This window comes from Zonotrichia albicollis, chromosome 10 (assembly GCF_047830755.1).
Source record: "Zonotrichia albicollis isolate bZonAlb1 chromosome 10, bZonAlb1.hap1, whole genome shotgun sequence".
Classification (NCBI taxonomy): domain Eukaryota; kingdom Metazoa; phylum Chordata; class Aves; order Passeriformes; family Passerellidae; genus Zonotrichia; species Zonotrichia albicollis.
This window is the reverse complement of record NC_133828.1, coordinates 30,475,962-30,502,746: the sequence shown is the minus strand read 5'-3', so window position 1 is coordinate 30,502,746 and position 26,785 is coordinate 30,475,962. Positions and strand designations below refer to the sequence as shown.

General features: G+C 40.1%; 1 protein-coding gene across 2 annotated transcripts in view; it reads right to left on the bottom strand.

Annotated features, from left to right (window-relative positions):
- The window catches only part of ITGB6 (integrin subunit beta 6), a 45,224-nt gene extending 18,884 nt beyond the window's left edge, over positions 1–26,340 (bottom strand). Inside the window, exons 1-9 of one of the 2 annotated variants that reach the window (XM_074548611.1) lie at positions 25,331–26,340; positions 24,424–24,663; positions 10,959–11,035; positions 10,125–10,204; positions 7,160–7,364; positions 5,999–6,245; positions 4,969–5,134; positions 4,284–4,445; positions 3,449–3,544 (exon numbers count right to left, since the gene is read on the bottom strand). In XM_074548611.1, the coding sequence (XP_074404712.1) occupies positions 3,449–3,544; positions 4,284–4,445; positions 4,969–5,134; positions 5,999–6,245; positions 7,160–7,364; positions 10,125–10,204; positions 10,959–11,019 (1,017 nt within the window). In that variant the 5' untranslated portion in view covers positions 11,020–11,035; positions 24,424–24,663; positions 25,331–26,340. Of the gene's footprint in view, positions 1–3,448; positions 3,545–4,283; positions 4,446–4,968; positions 5,135–5,998; positions 6,246–7,159; positions 7,365–10,124; positions 10,205–10,958; positions 11,036–24,423; positions 24,991–25,330 lie in introns of those variants that run through there. The other variant, XM_005485292.4, reaches the window with a different exon arrangement.
- Positions 26,341–26,785: the final 445 nt, after the last annotated feature.

Here is a 26,785-nt window from a genome sequence, read left to right as displayed (position 1 = left end):
TAAAATACAGTCCCCTTTAATCTGTGGTATGCAAAACAAACAGCAGGGATGTGCTGCTCTGAACACTTTGGTTGATCTCTCCTCTAGGAACAAAAATTTTCTGCATGGTGATACAAAGATGGTATTTCAAGCCCAGGCCAAGTGTGAGTCTCCAGTCCATTGGTTAAACCTCACTTCTTAGCAAATATTTCTGTTCAACCATTGCCAAGGTGATGCAGACAGATGCTGCTTTTGGGGTGCTGCTATTGCTAAATATCTAAAGGATATGATGGAATTTAGTCTTGTGGCAAATATTCATTAAATTGTGAACTGCCATTTTATAGGGATACTCTGATTCATGTAAAATAAATTTGACAGTTATATATTTGAGCTCAGTGGGGTTATGTCTATATTTTAGAAGTGTAAATGATAGAAGAATTTTGATCATAGTGTGCCATGCCAAATATATTAAAATAATTTCAAATTTTGTATGTGTGGAGAGTGTTTTTAGTTCAATTTTCAGCAGTGCAATAGAGCCTGAAACCCTAATTTTCAACCTATTTCTCCTGTGTTATAAAATGAAATAATTTATCCAAAAAAGAGTAATTTTTGTTTCAAAAGAAATGCTGCTTAGTCAGGACTAAAGATGGAGTCCTTTCCTTATCTAAATTTGCATACATTTTAAAAAAATTTTTCTTGAAAATAAATAATAACAGCAATAGTGGCAACTACTTCATGAAAGCTTAAAGACTGGTGTTTTCTTTTGTACCAAAGTAAGCTTTGTTAAAATATAATTATTATTGCCATATTCACAGGTACTTTTTGAGTGAATAGTTTTTATAGAATGAAAACATCCCCTGATGCTTGGACAAGACTCAGCTGAGACTAATGATACTAGAAGTTAGACACAGATGAATGTATTATAAAATACTTTTTTTTAAAAAAATCCTTTTAAAAAATAATCTCCAATTATCAGGGTTCAGTGTCAAGAAATTTCTTTCTTCTCTTGCATCAGCTCTAAATAATCTCTTGAGGTTACTCTGCTGTAGCTTTTTAGGTGCATGAAAAGTTCAGAAGCAACACCAGCTCTGTTACAAGCATAGGTGTTCTGTGCTTGTGCCACCCCTAAGATTTGTATTAGATAATAATATACATGTAAGTGGATAAATTGAAAATTCAGTTGAAGAGGATCAAGAACATTGCATGACTGAATTATTTTTGGCTAAATTGTTGGGGATTATGCAGGGCTAGAAATACAAAATATATATTTGACAGTCTGAACACCGCACTTAAGACTAATGGAATCTATCAAGTCTATTTAAAGAGGTGCTTTTTAAGTCCTCACAGTAATTTTAATGTAAGCTTGTCCCTGAGAACTCAATTATAAATAGTCACAGTCAGTATTGGTATCTGATGTAATTAGAAGCTGAGTTCAAGTAGATTTGAGATAAGATATTTGGGGAGAATCTTTCCACCTCAAAGGATAAATGGAAAGGGGTTTTGAGGGAGACTACAGAATCTCCAGCACTGAACCTTTTCAAGAGAAGTGAAACACCAAAACTTTTAGAGTTTAGAGTCCTCTGCCACCACTCTAGGCTTCCTGAGCAGAGACCTTACCACAAGAAAAATTCTCATTGTCATGCTTTGTTCTTTTTACATTGTTAAGCATAGATACTGGTTATTTACCTTTATATTACAAATTTGCATCGCAGAGGTGAACACTTGGCAGTGTGTTCATATATTTCCCTGTGTTCACACCCTACATAGAGCCTTTAAAGGTAGTTGCTGTTTGGAAAAAGTGCACTGTGACACTTGTGTATGATTTTTGTACCTGCTTTGACTGATTTTTCACATCACCAACAGGACAAAAAGCAGACCATAACAAATATAACTTTCCATTAGTGGAATTAGTGTAGATATAATAATAAATAATAAATATTCCATTAGTGGAAGAAAGTAGTATTAAAAGACAAAATCAGCAGATAGATTATATTCAGTGCGATTATTATACACCCTGTAAAAGAGAAGGCAGTTGTACCTCCTTTTTCCTAACAAAGAAAGCAGTAAGAGCAAACCATTCCCTAGCTGGGTTAACCATGATTTGTATTTTGTGTTAGCTATAAGCCCTTGTTTAGTGTTCCCTGTTACCAAAGGGTTCCTCTTGGTAACCTTGATACTGACACAGGGATACTGAAATGGAGACACCTTGGTAAGAATGCTGGTGGTCAGCTTCAAGGGTGACCACAAGCAATTTCCAAGGTAAACCACACTGCCATCAGCAAGAGAAATATTTCTTTGGACAAAAAAAGGCTCTGTAAATCAAACAGGTATTTCTCAACTACCTTCCTATAACAGTCCCTATTCATGAACCACCTATTAAAAAATCTATAAGGAAAAATGGTTTAGCTGTCATTAATTGGATCTCTATTAAGAAATAGTTAAAGCCGCTGCATTTTTAAGTGGTTGACTTCTACTGTTATCAATCTAAATGTTTATGATCCAGCTCAGTACTCAACACAGTCTTCAAAAATGCAAGGCAGTCAGTGCTTCAAGACAGAGAGTGTTCCTTCCTTTGTCAAGGCTGTAATCTGAGAATCAGTTTATGCAGTTTGTGACTCTTGTTACTTTTGTTAAACAGCTGGAGCATCAGTCTTACTCAAAACAACTCCACCCCTAGAATCAGTTGCAGGAGTACTTGGAGGGTCTTCCCTGGGTTATACTGAGAATAGAAATAGAAAACCTACTGGTGACTACCTCCAGGACTCAGCTGCTCTCTCTTTTCCTCCTCTCTTTCTTTCCTATCTTAGGCGTGGCAATCACAGCAGAGGAGCACCTCTCCTCATTACTGTACTTCTGGCGATAATACAGAATGTTTTGTGAAGGCTTCTCCTTCAGAAAGCTGGTGTTATTCTATCAGCAGGATCATCCTTACTGGCTTCCTCTCAACCAACCTGAGTAAATTTGGGCAAGCAATTTCTCTCTGCTTGTCCCCTTTCACACAGCAGGGTGTAGCCAGGCAGCCAAGCTTAGGCTGCAAAAGCCCTTATTACACACTATGAACTCTCATCTAGAATCTCTTTTAGTGTGTGAAGATAACTGCATGTTTCAGGTATATTCTTTTTAAAAGTGAGAAAAGATTCAGTTCTTCTCTAGCCTTATAAAATACAAAAGGCTAATCATAATGATGATACTGAATAGTTTAGCAATGCATAATTTAGCAATCCTTGACTTAAAGGATTAGTGTGATTCAGCTTGAAATCTGATTTAAAAGTTACCTTAGAACACCAAAATCAATACAAGAAGAAGCACTTAAGCAAAGAGCTTTCCTCTGATATACAATTTCCTAGTTATTTTTATCACATAAATATCTTTTAGAATTCAGTCCTTAGTACTAGAATTACTGTGTCAGCTGTGAAAAAGGTGAACTTTAAAACAAACATTGCAAAACTGATAATTTTATATTGCTCACCTCATATATGTGAACTTGCTCATTTGTTACAGCAAAAATTAATAGAACATTGTTTTGCACAAGTTTGTCAATTAATTGTCCAATTGTTGGATACTCCTGCAAACAAACAAAGGAGAGGCACATAAATCTGTTTCTCATGTGCTTTCAGTTCCTGTCTCCCATGAAGGACACATTCAAGTGATCATAATGAGCACTTTGTTCTCTGTGTAGTATAAACTTTGATTAGGAATACACACATACAAAATAAAAGATAGTGCATATAATTTCCTGATGTTGTTTTTAAGGAAACCCCTCTGTGAAAAGTACAGAGCCAGATTCCACAGTGGGGGCTTTGGCTCAGTAGCATCTGTGTTATATATACATATTTAATCCAAAGAACTGCACTGCACCAATGGTATTTGTCCTACAATGAACATTATAGAGCATATATTCAGTATTTTTGAACACTGAATCTTAAACTCGCAAGTTCTCATACAGGAACAGTGTCCTGCAAATTTCCTGAACTGGTCCTGAATTCACACACTTTCAGGGAACATAATTAATGCAAATCTTGCTTTCCCTGCAGAAGGAAATACTATTTAGTCTAATTCCATGGGCTTTCCTGTTGTAGAAATTGTATTTTTTCTTTCCTTTTTCTTAGTTATAATCTATCCTGATTCCATACAAATACACTGTTCTCTCTTTACTCAAACATGCAGTTACAAATAAAATAGATAACACGAAAAATATGGATTCCCTAGCTTTTACACATTTCAGTGCTAAAAGTGTAATTCACTGTTGCTGGTTTTTGTCTTTAAATTTCCAGAATGTGAGAGTGTACAAAATTTGTAATTACCTGAACAGTTGACATGGAATATTCATTATTGTGGTCCAAATGACAGTTCCCATCATTAGGAATAACAATCCCTGCCAGTTTACTGTCCATCCCAAAATGGGAATCAGCATCACTCACAAACACCAGCAAATGTAGAGAATCATTCCTCCAGCCAATTTTTTCCTGTCATTTTAAACACATCAGTTTAGCAAGATATATTGCATCACAACACAGGAAACCAGCAAAATATTTGGAGAACCGCGTCTCAAAATGAATGAATAGCATCATTCTCAAGGAAGCATCAAAGACAACACATCTCCTAAGAGATGATTTTCATTCCATTGTCTTTGGCTAACATTTTGTTTCCCCATCCCTGTGTTTAATAACATGGGTTGGCCATGTTCATGTCAATCTGCTTACTACTCTAAACATAGTTAATAAAAAATATTTAAACAGAAAAACAGACACAGTAATTATACTGATATTTGGGCTTGTTTGTCCCTGGCAATTAAAAGGAAACTTAGACTAAAATATTGCAATATGCATGTTTTACTTGTACAGCCAAAAGTATTTTCACACAAATTTAATGAGGCTCTTGGTTTGTGTTAAAAATTTTTGAAAAATAATCTGTCCCTTTGAAATACCAGCATATAATACAAGAAGAGATAATATATGGAATAATATTATACCTAGAAATTTCAAGTACCTTGCAAACAGCTGCCTGCATAATTGCATCAAATCCTCCCTCTGGAGTGTCTATATTAGCAGAAATTCGCTGTCCTTTCACAATTTCATTGAATTTTTCAGCATCATTTGTTAGTGGCAAAACATTTTTATATCCAAAGGTGGGTAAGCACTCGTAGGGTACAGTTCTGCAAGAAAAGTGAGACAGCTTATGGGTAATAGAGAGTGAAAAATCACTGGAATGGCTGCTTCAGAGGGCTGCCTGGATTAGTTTTGGTCTTCTGTCTCTTCTCTATGCCTGAGAAGAATTAGTGACAAACCTAAGATAATTAAAGAGCATTCAGTGTCTTGGGCAATGGAAAAAATCTGCACAAAGGCTGGGAAATGCCTCCTGGAGCAGAGTAATTCAGCCAGTTACCAACGTGCAGCCCTTGCCATGCCTCCTGCTTGCCTTGATCTCATATTTGGAAGAGTATTGGGATCTGTGGCTCCTTAATGCGCTCAGAGATGACCACCAAGGTGCTGCAGTCCCGCTCCAGGTTGCAGAGCCCAGCTTCTCCCATATATAGGTTAGCTAAGGGCTAGGCCAGCCTGGGCTGGCAAGATTGCTAGACCTTAAGGGCGGGGGGAAAAATCAGGAGAACAGCATTGATGGCTAAATGAAACTGGTATTCCATGTTGGGTTTGAGTTTGCAACTCCTTAGTGTAAATCATACAGTTCTTTTATATGTATTCTAGAAAATGAAAGAAATTAAAGAAAAATACAAAACTACATGCCACATACCTTTTTGTTAACCTATTAAACACATTTGTAACTAGCAGCAAAAGCTAAAAAGCAGACTCACTCCCAGATTCCTCAATCCTAATAACTTAAGACTCAACAGAAGGATGATCAGAAGGTGAAACTAAAAGAACCAAATCTTGTTCCACAAACTGATCCATTTACAGCTGGAGGAGGGGAGAGTTTCCTGTGAAGCTGCTGACATTAATTTTAGCATAAAGATTATGACAGTGTTGGCATGCAAACAGATGTTGGGATTTTCCCTGCCTACCTGCAAGGGTTGTTTATTTCTGCCGCTGTAGTTTTGATAAATGGTGAAACTGGTTTTTCAACAAAAGATCCAAACCCCAGCCTAAAGTTGCTTGTCAGTTTTGACATCTCTTTGGAAAGAGTTGAGCCCAGTTCTTTGATTGTGTTCAGATCATCATCCATGGAGGCTGAAAGATCCATGAGGTAGTAGAGATCAATTGGATAATCTTCAGTCTGGCGAACCTTGATCTGTATTGTTTCCTCATGTCCTGTTAAGGTCAGGGGAAAGTGAGACACATATCAGCACTTCTGTGCAGAAAACATGAGCAATGCCAATTTCTTCATAAACTTCACTATGGTGACAATTATCTGGTATTTTAAAGCACCAGTAGCATTAACAAAAATATTTCAAAGATTGCCTGTCAACAAAAAAATCTCACATAAGGGTCTGAAAAATTAAAAGTAGTTCTAATGTTTGGGGGTTTTTTAAACAGTTCTTCAGTAATGCCATAACCACAGAATTAGAACTGATTGCTATAATTTGAAAAAGTGTGAAAACATCTCTTCAGCAGTATGCAGCTTTAGAAAATTTAGCTATGAAACTAATTAAAACTAGAGGTAGCATTTTGGGGTCCTATCATATCCTTTAAAAATTTAAACAATGTCAAAGTGTATACAGAGATTTTATTCTCAGTTCCAACACTTTGACCTGACCTAACTGAATGTCTCTTACTTTTTTTTGTTCCAAATTTTCTCCAGGAAAAATTCAAATCAGAGGGACCCCAAGATGGCTCTGGAATGCTACCATAAGTGCCACTGGTATCTTGTAAATCCTCAAAGCAAGATTTTATGTTGCCTCTGAGATACTCTGCCAGACCAGCAGGGGAGAGGCACGGGAGCTCAGCTGGGGAGGAGCCAGGGGCCTTCATTCTCTCCCTGCCACCTCATTGGCAAGAGAAGAGAGGAACTAAAAATATATATCCCTTTTTTTATTATGTACCCAGCACTTCTGAAAATATTCTGAACGCAGCTGAACCTAGTTTTCATGCAATGAGTCAACAGATAATTTTGGACTCAACACAGGTTTTCATCTTTATTCTGTCAAGATATTTTTGAGCTTGTTCAACCCAAGAAGCTTCAGTTTATCACACTGTCTGAAAATAACTTATGATCTGTGACTTACCTGGTCGCAGCCTCAGACTTAATTTCTGGGGAGAAATCTGTGTGACATCAGAACTGTTCTTCTGGGATGATGCAGTTAGGGGATCATTTCTGTGAATTTCTACTTCTGAAATGGGAAACTCAATCAAATTCAGCTGGCATCCTTTGGACAAAAGATTTTCCAGGGTATCACACCTCCCGTGAATTCCAAATGAGTCTGTGTAATTCTAATGCAAACAGGAGAAGGAATGGATGAGTTAAATGTTTTTACTGACTAGCCACCAGCACCTGCCCCACAAAAGGTCAGTCCAACTCAGGGAATGGAAACAAAGTGCAAGTTTGTGCAAACTAGTGCAGAACTAGATATAGGTGGCACAGAAACCCAAATTTCCCCTTCATGGGTCATGTCCCACAGGTGTATAATTAATGTAACTTACACCAACTTGTTATCCTGGGAGAAACTGCTCTATTGTTGGGGAATGGGAATTGTGCCACTCGCTGCATTTGGTTTCTCACAGTACTGGGATGAGAACACAAAGCCCTTCTGAGCCACTGCCTTTTCTATCACAGGATTATGCCACAAATTCATTAGTCTTTCTTATAGAGTTTAGAACTGCAGATTGAAGAACATCATTCAATAAAAGAAGAGGTCTTGCTGATAATAAACTCCTGGGCAACTTGTGACAAACCGATTGTGGGTACCCAGTGTTTACTACTTCTTTTTTTCTGACCTACACTTTCTCCTCAGCTCTCATTTAACCTGTTCACTAAAGCAGGCATCAAGTCTTTGTTCCTCTGCCTGGTGCCCAGCACTGTTCCTCAGCACCAGTGGTGCTCTCAGCATCCCCACACCTGTATTTGGCCCAGCAATCCTCCTTGACCTTCTACCAGCAAGAGGAAATCGAAAGCCTACAGATATCAATTGGATATCTTGCAGTTTATTGTCATTACTCAATTCAGAGCATTGATATGCATTCCTTTCCACAGCACTGCTACAGGGTGGGTACTAACCTCACGTGGTGGTGAAGTTAATGGTTACTTTTACAAAAAGGCTTCTGTGCTTTATTACCATTTCCCAGAGCTATGTCTATAGTTAAGATTCTCAAAATCAGTCAGGTGTGTCCTGGATACTGCTCTGGCCTGCCAGCCCTCTTGACCAAAGCCTGGGCAATGCCTGGCAGAACCAGCTTTGAAACATTCAGTTCCTGGCAGGGATTCATGGGCCCATACCATGCATCTGCTCTTTTCTCCTAGGTCTGGGAAAGCAACCCATGGATCAGCCATTAAGCCACAAATATTCCAATTCAGTCACTTAAAAACTTCCCATGCAAAACAAAACAAATTTACTTTAAACCTATTAAAAACAGAACTATGACAATTTTTCCACTGAAATATCACCCTTCATGCCTGAAAATTGTCAGGGATCTTATATATTTTGGTGGAAGTGTTGAGGCACCTGCTGGGAACAGTGGTTCATTATTCTCCAGACTGAACCTGATGCCTTTGCTCAGGCAAAACTCTCACCCACTGCTTCTTGAATAGAGCACACATAAATTACATGTACCATTATAAACCTTTCACAGGGAGATCCATGTCGTCTCCTTCATTTACACAGTTTGTAACTTTTCAAAATGTGTGAAGAGACAACCTCATATTTCAAATAATACAATTACAAAGTGTATTCCTATCCTACAGAAAACAGTTTCCTTGGAGGTGCTTTTGTTTGCTCTGACACTAAAGCTCCTATGCCTTTTGCACGCTTGATCTGCTGTTTTCTAATAAAGAAATGAATGAGCTTACGAACAAAGAAGAAAAATCATGTTTACTACAGTGAAGTTTTCAATAGTTCCACAGTTTTATTTGGTTTGGCTTTGAGGTTTTCTAAATCAATAAATTATACTGGGCTCTTTTTTCCTTGAAAATACATGGCAGTAGTCAAAATTATGTGATCCAATTTCAACAAAATTCTGTTTTATAGTACAGATATAAAAACTACTGCAAACACACTAATGTGGGGTCTTTTTTACCTCCATGGTAATATATTTTGCAAATGGCAAAAGATGCCTTTTTAGATTTTTTTTAAAACATGCAGTTTTTTTTCTTGCCGAGCTATTTCGTAGAGTATTTTAGTCCCATGCTGTGTCTTATCACTGTACCCAAAGCCACCAAAAACTGTTAGCAGCAAAGGTGCAATCCAGAAACTAAAATGAAAAAGACTATTTCTCTAATATTTCTGTCAAGTTTTTGTTGCAATAGCTGACTATCTTGTTAAGGCTAATGCACTAAGAGCTAGAATATTTACTGTGAGCTGGGGAGATATTATTTAGCACCATTTATAGGAGGAAGTTTTAAAAGCAGAAATGTGAAGTCACTTCCTTAGGGTTGCACTGAAAATCTTAAATAAAGGTGTAGGAAGCAAATCTAGATATATTTTTTAAGTCTAATGTTTTACCAAAAACACATCTATATCATAGGAATCATAAAGCCAACATTATTGTAACACTTAAAATCAACCACAGAATAGCAATTACTAGATGGAAGTTTTACATCTGCAAACTTTTACACTGTTGATACCTGCAAACCTTCTGTTTACACTGTCTGGCTTGGCATATAATCTGTAAAACACAGTCTGGCTTCTGACTTTGTGTCTGGTGCTTCTCCATCAGTGCTGGGGGTGAGCCAGCCCTCGGGCTGATGACCTGAGACCCCCCTATTTCTGCCTTAGGTTTGGAAGATTGATGTTTTTGTGGTTTTTTCAGACAAGAAAACAATCAAACAAACAAACAAACATCCTAACAACCATACTATGAATAACAGATCGTGTAGAGTAGATTAAATTCCACTTCTGCTCCCCAGGAAGGCTTCACTAAGTGCTGCATGCATTACAAAACCCTGAGCTGACCCAATTAAGTCAATACTTCATCATCACTCAGAGTGACTACAAAGACTTCAAGTCTTACTTTGAAATTTTTTTTTTATCACTCTACCTCTTGCAAACACCAAGCGCAGCGTGGTCCGGAAAGCAAACAATCTTCACAAGTCACTGTGCTTTCCTGAGAACAGGTACCTGAATTTAAATCCAAGAAGATAAAAGGCTGTTAATATTATGCTGAATCATTCAATTTATGAAGAAACTTGTCATTTAGAGAATGTGGGTGGTGAAAAATGCACATATTTAGCCATATTTAGGATTACTGATAAAATTTCTTCTTAACAGTAGTTCGATTGGTAAAAGATTAACTCTCCAATAAAGATTAAAACCTCAGAATTGCTGGCAATTAACATACCTCCTTTTGCGTGCTTTATGGGTGGCATTCACTTAGAACATGTTAACTTGTTCCCTCCAGTGCACCTGATAGAATGTTACCTGTGGTTCTGGTATGGTGTAGGGAAGTCATTCCCCACATAGTCAGGGATATTAAAAGAACAGATCTATGCTCACTCTGTATGCTTAATATTGTTTCGCTCAGCTCTGTAGATATTTGATATGATTTTTGTCCATTGTGTAACTACCAGAGAAACACTCAGCCACATGTATAATAGGAAAGATTCTTAGCAGATCAAACTGTGATTAATGAAAACAAAATTGCTCGAATGTCTGTCTCTTTCAAACCTGTTGTGCTACATAATGACCACCAAATTGTAGATGCAATTTTTTAAAATTGTAGGGCAATGCAGCCCTACAGCAGCCTGTCAAAGAAAGGTCATTAAATACAAAGGAAAGATTAAATTCAGAAGGCAGAAAGCTATTTTGTGTCAACTTCAAGCAAGAAACAATGCAAAATGGTTTTGAAATGGATCTCCCTGCCCCTGAGCCTTACCTTGCACATAGTTATTTCTTTGCAGAAATAGGAAACAGAGGCAAAGCAATTCAATCCCCATTCGTTTTCAGTGCTGGCTGCATGACAAAAAAATAATAGCTTGTTAATTATGGTCTGCATAAAGGTAGACTGTCGTAAAACCCATGCGTTCCTGGAGGGGATGTTTTCAGATGTCACATACACCGGATCGCGAGGAAACTTCAACCCCAGCGGGACGGACCATGAACAAAAGTGGAAACAAGGGCTACCTGGGCAGGTAGGGAGGACAAGCTGTGCACACAGCAACGTGAACATGGTTATCACTTCCTTGTTTTCCTGGACTCCTTATAAGGCATACGGGGAAAATTCATTCAGGTGCGGATTTCTGTCTGTCCCAGTCACGCCGGGTCCTAGAGCAACCCAGCCCAGAGACTGTGTTTGCGCTGTACAACAGCCCTTCTAAAGCTCCTTCAAAAAACACCTTTAACTGTGCCCCGAGGGGAGATGGATCATTAAGATTGCCAAGTGAGTATACCTGGAGAAAAGAAAAAAATCCCAGTTTTTCAGATTTCCTGATATGGAGGGAAACTCATAAAGGGAATTGTGAAGGAAAAAACCCCAAACTAATCACAGATTAAAACTGAGGACTTTGCTTCACTACTTCAAGATACCAAGTACATTTATTTTATTAACATTCCAAACTGAAAGGGAAATGCTGCAGTTGTAGATTTTTTAAAATATATAGAAGGAGGAATAATTTTATTCCCAGTACAGCAACTGACTTGAAAAAAGAATCATGTCAGCCTTAACTCTGCGCAATAAGTGGCCGAATATTCTGCAGCACAGAAATAACTGCATAACAAGTTATTGCTACCTCTCCTCCATCTTCCCAGCCTGAAATGAACACAAAATACGTATTTCTTACCACCTTATTAAAAGGAAATAAAATTCCTTATTTCCGGATTTCATGTCTTCCCATCTTTTATGCTCTGCTATTGTCTGTTTTAAAAATAAATTTTCAAGATAAGTCCTGTCTTTTCATAAGGATTTGCAATAGTCACAGTAGGGATGGGTCTGTATAAGTTAAATTCAACATGCCTGAAACATTCCTGGGCATTGAGGCCAACTGGCACAGAAAGACTTGAGTTTATGATTGCAGCGTGCCTATTGGGAGCATTCTAGCAACCAAATTGTGCCCAGAAATTGTTTGCAGTGAGTGTTGATTGGAAGAGGTCAAATTCATGCCAGGGAGCATTTTAACAGTCTAATAGCATAGACAATCTCCTTCTAGTGCCTGGAAATATTCCCAGGCACATCCAATTTTACTAGTATTTACACAGACTGTGGGTAGTTTCAATAGCAACTCCCTCTGGATTACATCAGAGCCACCTTTGCTCTGCCCTTGTGTTCCCACCCCTTTGCTCTCACTAGTCATCGCTCGTGTCCAAACACGCCGCGTCTCAAGCTGATCCAACCAAAACCCAATCACCTTTTCTGGGGAAAGTGGAGGGCTGGTTTTCATCTGGCTTTGTCCCTTAAACCCTGTGGCTGCCCAGTCCAGAGTTTGAGGCAGAACTGGCAGGAAAGGTGAGAATATCTTGGGCCAAATTTAGCCCAGTTTAGGCTGTTGTGGAACTGTATCTTAACATTTCTATTTACAACAACATTCCTAAATCTCCTTCAACTGCTCTCTATGCCTCAGAGTGTCCTTTGTAAAGCACTTGCTCAGCTACAGCAATTTTATGCGGCATGAAAAAAGCATTGATTAGATTATGTTCCCTCAGTTTGTGAAGACACAACTCTGTGAGAACACTCTATATACATAAGGTCAAAAAGAAGTGGAATCAACCAAAAGTGTTTGCTTTTGCTAAGAAAAACATCCTCCTGTAATATGCCACTCAAATATCCTGCTTCCCTGGGTCTGACTGACATTTGTGTATGTGTCCTTTAAGATTGCTACTATATCTGCAGTCTTGCAGGTCCCCAAAACCCAGTGCTTTCTCTCTCAGTGTAGAAGGTCACCTTGTAGCTCTCAGGACATTGCTCGGTGGCAGTGCTTCAGCCACCAGCAGTGTCTCAAACTAAGGACCAGCCAGATGAACAGCTGGCAATTAGCAACACTCATTCTTGGATTCAAGATATCAAACTTTGAAGTGTAGAGAGAATTAGTAATACAGCCTACATAAAACTTACAAATTCTGTTTGATATTATCAGTTCCCCACTTGCTTGTGAGGTAATATTTTATATAGGTCTTGGCAAGAATAGCGTGGCTGGAGGCTAAGTGCCTGCCTCTGAGTGAGGTGGCTGCCAAGGACTGTCTGAATTAAGCCTTTCCTGAATAAAATAGCTAAGTTTCTGCAGATTATTAGGAATCTATTAGATTATTAAGAGATCTATTAGATCTCCCTGGATTGTCTGGAGAGAGCAGAGAAGGAAAAGAATACAGTAGAATAAACAACAACAAAAAAAAACAGACAAGGAAAAAAACATCGAGAGCAGGAGCTTAAGAGAGGTCCTGAAAGAGAGACAGTGTGCACCAAGAGTAAACCTTGGGCAAGGTAAGAATACCTAGACAGGAAGCAGACAGATGATTCTTGCTTTGAAACATCACCTGCGAAAATGAAAGGTAAGTGACCAGGAAGTTCCTCTACTAGATCAATGCTTTGTTTGCTTTAATTATCACTAGAAGAGTAAAATCTCAATCTGGAGTAGCCATGCTGATGTGGAAATGATGTGTAAAATGCTTTGGGGTCATGGCATTACTTGATTTGACAGCAGGGTTCCTTCCCATTCTTCATAAGGTTTGTAATACAGTCTCACAGTCAGTTAGCTAAACAATGAAGGCTGAAAAAAGTTTCTAAGCTTGAAACTTTGATTCATCTTTAAGGAGCTAGAGATGATGTGAATATCCACACAGTGGTGTGAGAGCTCTGCACAGAGGCCAGTCCAGCACAGAGAGAAGCCACACACAAGTACTGCACAGACATTGCAAGGACTGTCCTGTCTCTGTCTCTGCTGCAGTACGGACCTGACAATGCTTTAGGGAAAACTGGCAAAAGCATTTCAAGAGGAAGCAACAATCCCTAACATACAGTTGTATTTAATGGCGAAATTCACAGTGAGGGTGAAAGTGACAAATCAGCAAAATCAGAAACTTTAGCTTCTTTAATTATTTTGCTGCTTTTGTTTTCTTTTTTTTTTGGTTGATACATCTGCTCTTTGTTAATCATCATGGTGGGACGTGGGTATTGTTCCAACAGAAAATGACATCCATTCAAGGAAACTGCTGTAAGCATTTGAGTCCTGTATCAGTGACCTGGATCTTGCTGAAAGCAAAAGTCTGAACATACAGTGATGGAGCGGCTTTATTCCAGCTCCTGTGTTTTGGGGTGTACTAATATCATATCCTATTAGGATATGATATCAGTATATGCTAATGTACTAATGAAACACTGCCACAGAGCCCAGACAGATGTGGTCTCTCCTACCCTCGAGGTGCTGTTTGCAAGCATGGCACACATGATGGAGTGCAGTTTTGGAAGAAGGGGGTGGTCTGTATCCTCTTCTGGAGGGTCACAGGAGAAGGAGAATCACACAGAGAAGAGGAATTTTCCCCTCCAGCTCTGAGCAAAACAAGGTGTTGGGAATTGGTGACTCAGGTTGTGATTCATGCTCTGGTCTCCTCTTGTTTCCAGAGCCATGTGTTGCTGTTAGAGGAGGGCAGGGAATGAAGTCAACAACCTGAATCTGAGTGAGCAGAGGGGCAGAGGAGGGAGGAGGGACTGCTCTCCAAATGTACAGCGAGCAGCAGGCAGGAAACTCAGGGTGTTTTCAACCTGTATTCACCTTGCCCACAGCTCTGACCTGGCTGGTTCCAGCCAAGGGCGTGAGGAAACCTTTGTTCTCAGGTTTTTTGGCATGGGTGAGCAACGTGAAAGATTTGTTTGCTTTTCAGATTTGAAAACACTCTCACACTCAAAGAGAAATAATCAGACCTCTGAACTGCAGAAGGGCTCAGGTAGAACTCATAGGAAAATGGCATGGGACTGCCAACCAGCCCATGACACTCAAATTATGCCAGGGACTTCCACACATCCCATCAAATCTCACCTTGTTTTTTGTTTGCTTTTTCTTGGTTACATGGCACCCCTTGCTTTCCCTGCACTATAAGAATGTGGGGCAGACAAAGCAGAGCAAGATCAGTGCAGGTGGGTCATCAAACTGGGGATGGGAACTACGCTGAGCTCCACAGCTCCTCAGACCCCTGCACTTTAGCTGAAGAGCTTTCCATAACTTACTTTGTTCAGATTAATGCTAAATTCAAAGCAGACCTGCAGCCCCATCACAGAAGGGACAAGGTGATGGCCTTGCTGTTGCAACAGCACCAAGGGAAAGGCAACCCTGTGTCCCAGCCCTGCAGCAGGCCAGGCTTGCTTTTGGGAAAGAATGTAAGGCTGGGTAAACACAATGTCTTCAGGCCTGACCACCCATATGTAAATTCTAAACTATGGAGCTGAGCTTAAATCACTTGAAAGAAGTGATTCTGCTCTGGCCTTAAACATGGAAAATAATTTTATAGCTGACCTTCCTATGCTTAGATAGAGGTATAGTTCTTTCTTAAAACACAGGGCTTGAATAAGGTTATTTTATAATAACCAAAACAGAATGCTCAGCCTAGCACCCAAGCAGCTGCTAAATAGTGAGGAGAGTGGGCTCAGGTACTGCATGAAAGCAGCTCCATTTCTGGAGCCTCCTGGAGCTGTTCTGGGCTGGGCCAGTTTGGTTCCATGTGCAGACACCCAGAGCTCAGGCCACGCGTCCTCGCCAGCAGCTGCCGTCTCTTTTTGGGAAAAGAGCAGAATTTATGGTTTCAGAAGCCTTTTGTGCAGAGTGCTGCCATCTTATGGCTACTGTGCTCCTCTGGAGGAGGAAAATGAGCACTCTCAAACTCAGGTGTGAAAAAGGTGATGCTGAGAGTCCTATTACCTTTTAATAATATTTTGCTTTGTGACTTATATGAAAACCTTTGGAGATATTCACATCTTTGTAAAACTATGTATTCACTTATATTAGAATTTTAATTTTTTTGCATCCTTTTTTCAAATTCCATCTTTCACGTTAAACAGAACATTACTTCCATTGTCTTTGTTATAAGCTTGGTTACAAGCTTCTGAAGTGTCAGGAATTATTTGCAATATCTTTCTCAGAGGTAATTATTTATAAATTATAATTTATAAATCTTGCCTTATTCTTATGTATTTCTTCTGAAAGCAGGAAGGAAATTTAAACCAACAGTGTCTGCTCGCATGCAAACAGGAACATTGGAAAAACAACATTATACAGAATGATTACTGCTTCTACAATTCTTAAAGTACTCATCAGAATTGCCAATATTAAATATCTAATAAACCCATGCAAAACTGGAAATATATAAATAGAGCCACCTCTAAATAAAAATAAAATCAAACTAAATAAATTCCAAGAATTTTGCTGAGTAATACCAAAAGAATAAGGCAGAGCAAATTTTCTCTAACAATGTTTTTCAAGAGTTTAAAATGATTAATCATGTAAATGCTGTCAATAATATTAGATCCACTGATACCTCATCCTTCTTATCTCATGTTTGTTGTGCTCTAGTTTGACACTTAGCAAACAGATTTATCAAAATTTTAAACCAATCTTTAAAAATAGTTAATTCTTAACATTTTGCAGCATGTCAGTATGACACAGGCCATAGAGTCATGCTTTCAGAACCAATAAATCAACAGAAATTTCAAAAAATACTATTGCCACAGTAATAAAAAGGAAAGGGCACAACATTGCAAAGGCTCGTATAGATACTGAAAATGTTTCTTTTCACCTTACACAGCTGCCTTAATAAACTTATGGAAATCCATCATAAATCTTGTCAGACTGCTTGACTCTCTGGCAGAGAGGCACAGAGAAAGTGGCTCTACTTACCTTTATGCAAGAGCTATGTGAATTGTATCATCCAATTTGCAAGCAAATAGCTTCCATTTTACTGAGATACCCACACCTACAGTGGTTTGTCCCTGTCACTCTTACTAGAAGACTGTTTCAGTGACTTTGCTCTTCTCATGGCTGGAAACTGCCTCAGCTCCAGCCTGGATGGACTAACTTTCAATATATATCCATTTATTTTAATGACAACATTGTCTGGCAACTTAAATAGCTTCTTTCCTCCCTAGTATTTGCCCTGCCCTTCTTTCCCCTCCCATTGATGTATTTATAGAGAGCAATTGTGTATCCCTCATTCTTTGTTTTATGCCATACTGCTTTTCTGCGTTTCCTTCAATGTACTTTCCTAATTATGGCTGACAGACTGTTCTGTCAGAGGAGCCTCCTACAATGGTGTTGGTACCCAGGTTTCCCTTCTTTAAGTCTCCTACGTGATATCTAAGGAGAACCATTTTGGCTTTTCCCATGGCTGCACCTCAGTTCTCTCTTGACTTACCAGGACAATCTGATCTTCCTCCTACCCAACCAACTCACCACAATTTACAACAGAAATCATTTCCACCTCAGTCTGGTGTGATCCAGCATTTGCACTTATAAATTCTACCTGACACTTCCAGGTCTCTGTTCCTTCATAGTTTTCTGTACTTTATCTTCACACAATTGTTTATAATTTCTTGCAAAATGCATACGAAATTTCCAGATTACTAAGGTTAGTTAATGAAGCTGTAGGTTACTTTTTTCTCTGCCTTTTCTCTCTCCTTTGTTTTGGGAGATCTTTAAAGCAAAACTTCCTCATCCTTCACCTGAAAATTCATTTTTTCTTCTTTGAGCAATTTTGGATGGAAAACAAACACCACTTCACTATAAGCCTACTGCACCTTGTTAATAAATTTTTCAAGTTGGTAAATGTTAGCTTTTATTTTTACAGATGCTTCCCTTTTTCTCCAAGATCTGGACCATCATCTTTACAGAAAAAAAGAAAGAGCATTTTTTTGGTTTGGGCAGTACATATACAGTCTTTAATCTCTACTAGAGAGAGAGTACTTGCCACCTACCAGACTCCCTTTTACTTGTGTGATAGGAAAAACTTTCACTTTTTCAAATATTGTTACAGATGGTATGTCTGCAAACTTGACAGATCTGACTGCACCCTCCGCTTCCAGGTTCCCAAAATACCATTTTCACTGATGATCTGGTATGGTGGGGGCTTTCACTCTCTTTGCTAACTCCTAATATTTAAATTTCTTTTTAAGGATTTGTAAGGTGCTAGCACTCTTCATTTTCTCCCTACAAATTACAGATTTTTAAATTCTTATTTAAATTAAATTTTAATAGGTTTGGAACCTTCATCCAATTAATATCACTAACTAATTTCTTTAGGTACAATACTTCGCAAGGACAAATTTTGAGAAACCAACAGCCCTGTTCTCATTCATTCTTTCATTTCTTTTCAATTTAACCAAGCTGGGATAACTTTAGCTAGGTTATTTTCTACCACCAGCTGCTCTATGTCATCACTACCTAACAAAGATCACCTAGAATAGCATCATGGCAGCCCAGTGACTGCTTGCTGATGAAATCTGCCAGCTATTACACCCTGGAATAACTGGCTCTACTGTTATCACAAACATTTGCTTTATACTCTATTTCTGACCAGTTACAATCTCCCGCAGTGAGGCAATGCTTGGGAGCTTCTCTTTCATGCTTGCAGTCATCTGAGTTAGACCTCTCTGGAAAATGTTGCTCCTTGGTGGCCCTTCAGAAGATCTTTACCTTGACAGATTCCTTTCTGCCCAGGCCACCCATGGCTGGTTTTATTTCTAGTTTTCTTAAAAGACTACACATTATTTTGTGTTTCAGTCATAGGTCACCCATCCACCATCCTTCACTAATCGTGGAAGATTTGGGGTCACCTTGGATCCTGCAGCTCTAGCCTGCATTTGCAGTTTTTGTACATAAACTTCTCAGCTCATCTTCTATGACAATATGCAAATTATTTTTGAAGTGTCACATTCCTTTTATTCCTAACACCCAGGCCACACACACCACATTCCTACAAATGGACGTGTCAGTGTCCTTTTTTCTCCCATCTGATATTTCTTTCCCTAACTTATTCACCATGCTTTACTTTTCAGAACCAGGCATCAAAATTACTTACAAGTGTCCCCCAACATCCTCTCCTATTTCTCAGAATTCTTTTACTGATTATACCGGTGAGTGTGTGTGTGTATACGCGTATATGTGTGTATAATATTACCATCTATTATTTTGTAACATTCTACATGATCTGTTAAACTATAATGTTACCAGTTATAGCAATCTTGGTTCCAGAAAATCAATGCCATGTTTGCTCCAACAGAGTTCATCCAGTTTGTGTGAAAAATCCTCCTTCTTCTCAAAAGTTAAATTCCTTACAACACTCCTCATAACACCAATTCTTAAGACATCTGCTGCTCTTTATTATCTTGCATGCTTTAACACACCCTCGTCAGGAATGAAACCCTGCAGTGGGAGCTTTTCCTTCAGGACAAACCTACTCACACTGATTTCCTCTGTTTTTGTTTTTTCCACTGCTTCTTCCTTTAGTTTTTTATCCTACAATGTGATCTGGTACAGCTATATTTCATCCCATAAATGATTGCACTGCCAGTGGCACTAAAACAGCTTCTGTTTCATAAATGGAATAAATAATAAACGGCGTGCACTTACTATGCGTACATTTTCCTTGAATACAATAATTTTAGCTTAAAACTATGCTCCGTACTGCTGAACTTATATTTATGAGGCAGTTTTAAAATAGCTTCTGTTAAAAAAAGTATTTTTGCATGAAAGAGCTAAAGTGAAATCTTGAATATACTTTTGAACTTGAGTAGCTTTGTGAAATGTCTCATCAGTTCTCCTGGAGATATTTTAGTCATTGGGAGTTAATCATTACCTGAAATTATGGGACAAACATATTCAAAGCCAGTCTACCATGTAGTGTTGTGTTAGGGAAGAAATGCAGACACTGACTCATAGGTGTCAGCTATTTATTCAGTCAGTTATGATGTGATTCTTTCCAACATTATTTTTCTTTTGATCTATAGTAAGATACTATCTGGTGGATGAGATTTTCTCAGAGCAAGACCCTGTCTACCCTAATCAATAGAGACATTTGTGTGTCAAACCACCAGAGGGACACCACAAAATTTTAAAACAGTACAAGAAGAAGGTAAAGAGATCAGTGAGTTAACATTAATCTGGAAGAGGCACCTGAATGCCATCTAAAATCAGAAAAATTGTGCTCAGCAATGTCTGAGAGCAACAGAAAAAACCAAGAAAAAATTCAAAGAGGTCAAACACTGGTTTGCTCCCAGGACCATGCCAAGTCGTGGGTAGGGCAACAATCAAACCTCCAGGGAAGAGCAGGCACAGGGCTTGGGCTGACACAGAGGAGGTGCCTCCCTCTGCAATTTCCATAGACACAGTCAGGGGCAAACTGGTTCCTAACTTGGGCCCATCAGATGCTCCAGAGCACATTTTCTTTCTATACTACAAGGCCAGGCAAGTTCCTCTCTAGCTGTGCAGTGTGTCAACTTTCTTGCATGTAGGGAAAACAGAAACACCTTCTTCTGCCTATGTCATATTAATATGAAGATTAGACAAGATGGATACATGAAATAACAGTCTAAAATCATGGTAAAAATCTGAATTTAGATTATCTGATAGTGTCAGCACTTGTGGAAAGTGCTATTTGTCACATTCTCATGATGTCATCGTTTTCTGTCTAATTTTGTGAAATTTGATCAATATTCACAGTTTTAAGCAAACAGAGAAGTAAACAAAACCATTGCAGTTATTTATTGACTGTACTGACACAGAGCTATTCATGGTGCCTGTGCATCACATTACTGATAAAAACACTCATTTTTGCTAGGTCTCCTACATCATCAGCTTGCTCAAGGGGAGTAATAAAACCTATTTTTCCTTTATCCTGAACCGATGGTTATGTTCTCATATGTTACCATCTGATCTCTCCTGACCACTTTAAAAGGAGTGTTTTTCTCTTCTTTCCCTGCTGCTTAAAAATCCCCTCTTAAGTTTATTTGCTGTGCTTGTGGGTTGAGCAATGACAGTTGGATTTAGCTCATGCTTCTGAACTTGCATATTAACTAATCTTTCAAGACTTGGCCTTTTGCTGACCTTCTTCCAAGTTCATGGTTTTTAGGGTGCATAATTTCCTTCATGAACCTGGTACTGTGCTGTTTCTGTTGTTACAGTGAAGCTTGAGGAAGGTCATTCCTCAGAAGTTTCTCTCCTCTTACAACTGAACAAATCCAGGCTCAGAGTCAGACAAAGCATCACAAGCTCCAACCTGGGCAGCCTTCCTGGCTGAGGAAATTCCTCAGTGCAGTTCTTGTGGCAGAAATCTGACAATCTCTATCTGTTTACAAGGTCTATTAACACTCTGAATAACAGCACAGGCACCGCAGAGGCCTTGACTCTATTCCACAAGGATGGCAGGTAAATATTGCCAAAAAACCAGTCCACTGTCAGGAGCAGGGCATTTCCAAATCCGAGCCTGAAAGCCTGGGTGGAGGACAGCCAAGCGCAAGAGATGTGGAAGCCAGGAAAGGGTCAGAAAAGGAGCAAATCTTGCTGAAGCTGATTTTAAACAACCATTTGAGATATTGGCTGTGGCTGTAATATCCACCACTGTTGGATGAGATTAATTGCTGCTAGCATGGTTCTCAAGGAGGGAAGAAGCATCTTCTAAAGATGCCAAGGTTCATCATTCCAAGAAGGTTTTCTGCCCCGGGGAGAAGCGTCAGCATTTGTATTCTCTGCCCCCAGACAGTTCCACTGAGTGAAGAAAAACCAATTTCTCCATGATCCTCATAAGACACTTCTGCAGACACAGCCAGGAGGCTTTATCATACAAGTGCCATCCCTGAGCAGTCTGGCAGAGCCTCATAAACTCATTGCAGGGGCAGCCAGTGCTGAATGAAACCTCGTTTGGACCAGGCTCTACCTCCCACACAAGTGGCTGCAGAAGGCTGAGGATTGCCCCGCCAGCCTTCAGGGTCCCAGCAATGGGAAACAAACCCTAAGGAGATGCCTCAGGTTCACAACTCTGTACCCCAGGAAAAGGATGAGATCCACTGCCAGAGCACCACTACTCCAGTTCTGCTCTGCTAAACACTCTCTGCTTTGGGTGCTGCTGGAAAAAGTGCTGAATACAGACAATCAGATGGATTTGTGTTTTCTTATGTATAAGATACCAGAGAGCAAGACAGATGAGAGTTTTCAATACCATTGAGATGCTAACCAGGTCACAGATGTCAAATTTAAGAAGTATATTCCTATCTTCCTAAGCTTTAAAAAAGAAATATTGTTAATGACAGGACTGGCATTTCATGCACTTCCCCAAGCTCCTTCACTCCTAACTGATAGCATGAATTTTTAATTAAAGCTTTGGCAGAGAAGCAGATCAGGACTACTGTATCATTTTCCCCTCAAGGCATGCTTCAGCAGGCTGATGCAGATTGCTTGGTCTCTGAGATATATCAATATTATAAGGCACCATGTGTCAGGCTGAACGCATTAAAGGCTGTGTTAAATTTTAACATAGGTCATGAATCACTTAAACTAATTCAGCCAACCAGAATTAGTATGGAAATATGAGAAACAAGGGGCTGGTTTTTGTTCTGGTTTTATATAAGCAGGAGGATGAGGCATCTGAGCAAAGGTTCATATGCAACAACTGTAACTCTGTTTATGTAGGAATGATTCAGACATTTGGATCACAATGCAGAAAGACCTTAATTTTCATTTTGTTGAAAACCTCCTTATAGCCTTCTGAGAATTAAAATTTGGACAGCTTGGTTTGGGGGAGCCTTCTAAGACCATTAACTCTGATATAAAATAATAAACAGTATATATGAAATGAAACATTTTTAAAATAACTTTTTCCTGACATCTCCTGAAGAGAGATGTTCAAACTGAATGCTGCCTTAATTAGTTTTTCTCTTTTTCACCATTTATTGGCATTGTTAGCTAAATTTTCTTACAAAGATGTTCAACTGCAAATTTATTGTGGGTTAAATTGCAAACATAGTCATTAAAATGCACTGAATAGTCTTTTGACTTGCACAAATAATGACTATATGCTCTACACAGCATGATAAGTATTTACAGGATCTTACATACTTTGAGCAATATGTCATCATGATTCACCATTCTTTATCTCTATTTATTTTTGCTGATTTTGCTTCTTTTATAGCTCACCTCTGTCTAGACCAGCATACAACTCCTTTTAAACACAAGCTTAACCACACCTAGACATGCAAGCTCAGCTGGGCTAAGAGGTGATGTTTTCATCATATTAACAGTTTGCCTTTCTATTTCAGTACCACAGGAATAAGCTTGTTCTCTGAAAAAAAACCCTTTATTTTTTCCTTCTTGTTGTAGGATATGCATTGATGAAGCATCTGACAACGACATTCACTGAGGACTATTATTGAAAGCACTTGCTGCAATGAATTTACTCATTCACTTTCTGCACGGTCTCGTGGTATCTCAGAACCTGTCCCTGTCACTGGGGACAGCACAGAAGCACTCACTGAGCTCTGCCAGAAGGAAATGCTTGTGGCATTGGGAATAGCTCCAGAGGGAAGGAGCATTGTTCAAAAGTGGCACAATCACCAGAGCTGGTGCGCAGCACACCAGGGCTGGGAGCACTGCAGCCAGAGCTGCAAGCACCAGCTCTGTTCAGAGCCCTGCCTTTCCCCAGGGATGGCGTCTTGCGAGCGCCTTCATTAACCGCTGACAGCAGACAGACTGGGAGCGACAGGGAAACACTCGTCAGATGGCCCCAGCCACAACTGAGGAAAAGCACAGAAGAGATAACTGGCAAGTGTGGAGCTTTCCTCGCTGTTCAGGAGAAGTTAGGCACATCCCTGAATGCAGTGCTCTGTTTCTTTTCTTTCAGCAGGGCGTACAGAGTTGCCAGCACAAAGGGTGCTGCTGTCAATTCAGTGCACCCTTGGAATCTGCCCAGGCTGTACAACATGGCATCTGAATTCCAGATCGGTTGCTAGTTGTAAGGAAACCCCCCAAATATCTTGGCATTTGTGTCTTTTAATAGTCAGGAGAAGAGAGCCACCAAGCCTCATTACCTGTCATTGAAATCCTTGCTGTGAGTGACCTCTTGCACTGTCAATGGAACTTCCCTCACTGCATGGCCAGCAGGAGGAGTGTTCTCCTTGGTGTCCCCAAGGCATTTACTCACAGAACAGGGTCACGCAGCCCAAACTGCCCATATCCTTAAAACCAGGGATCCTCACTCCATCCACAAGTTTAAAAACCTCCATCCTTATTGAACCAGCTCTGAGGTTGTTTGCCTGCCCATGCCCTCCACCCTTCAAAAGGTCTTACTAACAGCTAAAGACCCAAAACACAAGGCTTTCTACACACAGGTACTTCCTCATTTGCTCCAAAAATTTACAGAAAAATGTGCTGCCTTACCTGCTGCTCCCCAGGGCACTTGAACATTTTTCGTGTGCAGGGCAGATTCCCAGGCACTGCAGACATCCTTGAGCTGCAGCCCAGCTTTCTGCAGGATCACAGAGAGCTTCTCTTTTTCCACATGGCAGCTGCCTTGCTTCTCACCAGCTCTGAAGTCAAGCCTCTGTTTTAAAAGCACTCCACCATCCTGCTCCTTCAAACTTCATTTTTCTCTGTGGGTTCTCCAGGCTCACCAAGTGTCTGTGTTTCAAACATTAATACTTTGATTACTGTCTTTCTTCAGCAGACATTCTACTCTCCAAACCCTATCTCCTATAGAAAGCCTGACAAAAACTGGCCTAAAATGCCATTAGTCAAAATCCTGTTCTTTTCAGAGGAAACACTACTGGTCCTTCATAACCAAGCAGCTATTTATAGGAATCGTGACAGTGTGGCTAACCCCACAGTACAATGAGAATGAGGCAGTCCAGACAAGACAGGATGATAGAGGCTGTTCATAAAATCAAAACTGGAATTCATGTGCTGTATGTCAATAGGGATTTAAGCATCTACTTTCTTTTCCCATTTCAGAGGGAAGAAATAGAGGACCTCTTAGCACAGGGATACACAACACACTGTCACTGGAATAATTAATCCATTATTTTAAAGAACGATGTTGAAGTTTTGTATATGTTATAATCCTAATCTCTCCTCTTTCTGCAGGGCAGTGCTTCCCTCTCACAGGCACCTGCTTTCACACTTCCCAAAGGAGCTTCTTCCTCATAAACTGCATTGTATGTTCATCTTAATAGACATAAAACCAGGTTCTTTGATCTGAGCAGCAAAACACAATTAGTTTGGGATAGAGAACAGAGGAAACCCAGACAAGCCCCAGACAAAAGCAGAAATGGCAGGGAGGCAGAATTACCTTAGGGAATGCACAAGGAAGCATCGGTGCCAGCTGGGTTACAAATCAGAGCAGCAAGCAGCTGTAACACTCTTCTAAGGAGCTGGGTGGGAAGCCAGGTATGAAGAGCAGAGGCAGCCCAGTGCTCACATCATTTCCCTGGGCAGTAGTTAAGGAGCTGGGGGAACACTGTAAGAGAAGAGAACAGACATAAAAAATAACCAGAGATGAAGTGAGGATCTAAAATTGTCCTTGGAATGCACCTAGTTGAGAATTAGAAAAACCTGTGAAGAGGCAGGGAAATGGCATTTCTTGGGGTGGGGCTGGAAGCTGCAGTGCCTGGGGCACCCCACAGTGGCACAGTGGGCTCAGCAGGGCCCTTCCCATGGCCAGGCTGCTCTGACATGGGGGCAGACCCCACAGGTCCCAGCTGAGGACCCCTCACCATCAGTGCTGACACTTTACCTACAGCAGTGAATAAAGTCACCAGCCCATCTCCTCAGGACACAAAGAGGAAGAAAACCAGCTCCTGTTCCGCCCTGTCTCAGCATGCCTGCCTGGGGCACAGCCCTTTGGAGGCAAGAGCCGCCTGTGCTGACCCTGGCCGTGCTGAGGCCCTGTGGGATGTGCTGCCATGGAATTGACACCCTGGACTGTCCTCTTCCCTCTCCTGCCTGCCGAGCAATGAAGCCCCTGAGCAAACTTCACCCCCTTTGAGTGGCGCTGTGCCCGAGCCCAGGCTGCTCCCGGCAGCCGGGGAGCACAGAGGGAGGGAAGGGGAGGCTGGTGAGGGGCTGGGCTGCCCTGGCAGCCGCAGGTGAGAGCAGCAGCTCAGCAGCACCAGAGACCTGCCCTGCCTCTCCCAGGGCCAGCAGCCCATCAGCCAGGGGCTGACATGCCTTTGGAGATGCGTACATTGCACAACCAGAAAGAACTTCTTGAGCTACCAACATTAATGGGGCACTAGGTCTGTGACAGACTAGGGAATTCTGTTGCATACCTTTAAAAATTGAATATAAATAGCTACAGAATGGTTTGCTAATATTAAACAGCAATAAGACTTCTCTACCAAATATGAAAAAAATCACATAAAAAGAGAATGACAAAACTCGTCCCCATTGTGCTTGCCTACTACACACCTTCCAGAAGACATGGCTGGATTTTGGCCTTGATACCTGGAGGAATATATTGCCAATAACCAGAACAGATTTTGTACTTAGATGTGTACTTCAGGAAAAAATATTACCCAGGTTGTCTGCAGCTGCAGCAACTCATTACCATAATTTTCATTTTTATTTTTTTCTTCATACAGGCACAGAATTAAAAATCAATTTCCTTCTTAAATAAAAATCTGAGGCTGGATACATCCCATGCATAATTCTGTAATTTCAGGTCCCCGTGATTGATTATTTCTTCAGTAATCCCTAAGGATCTAGAGTGGAAAACTTGAAGGGAAAGAGGATGTTTGTTAAACAC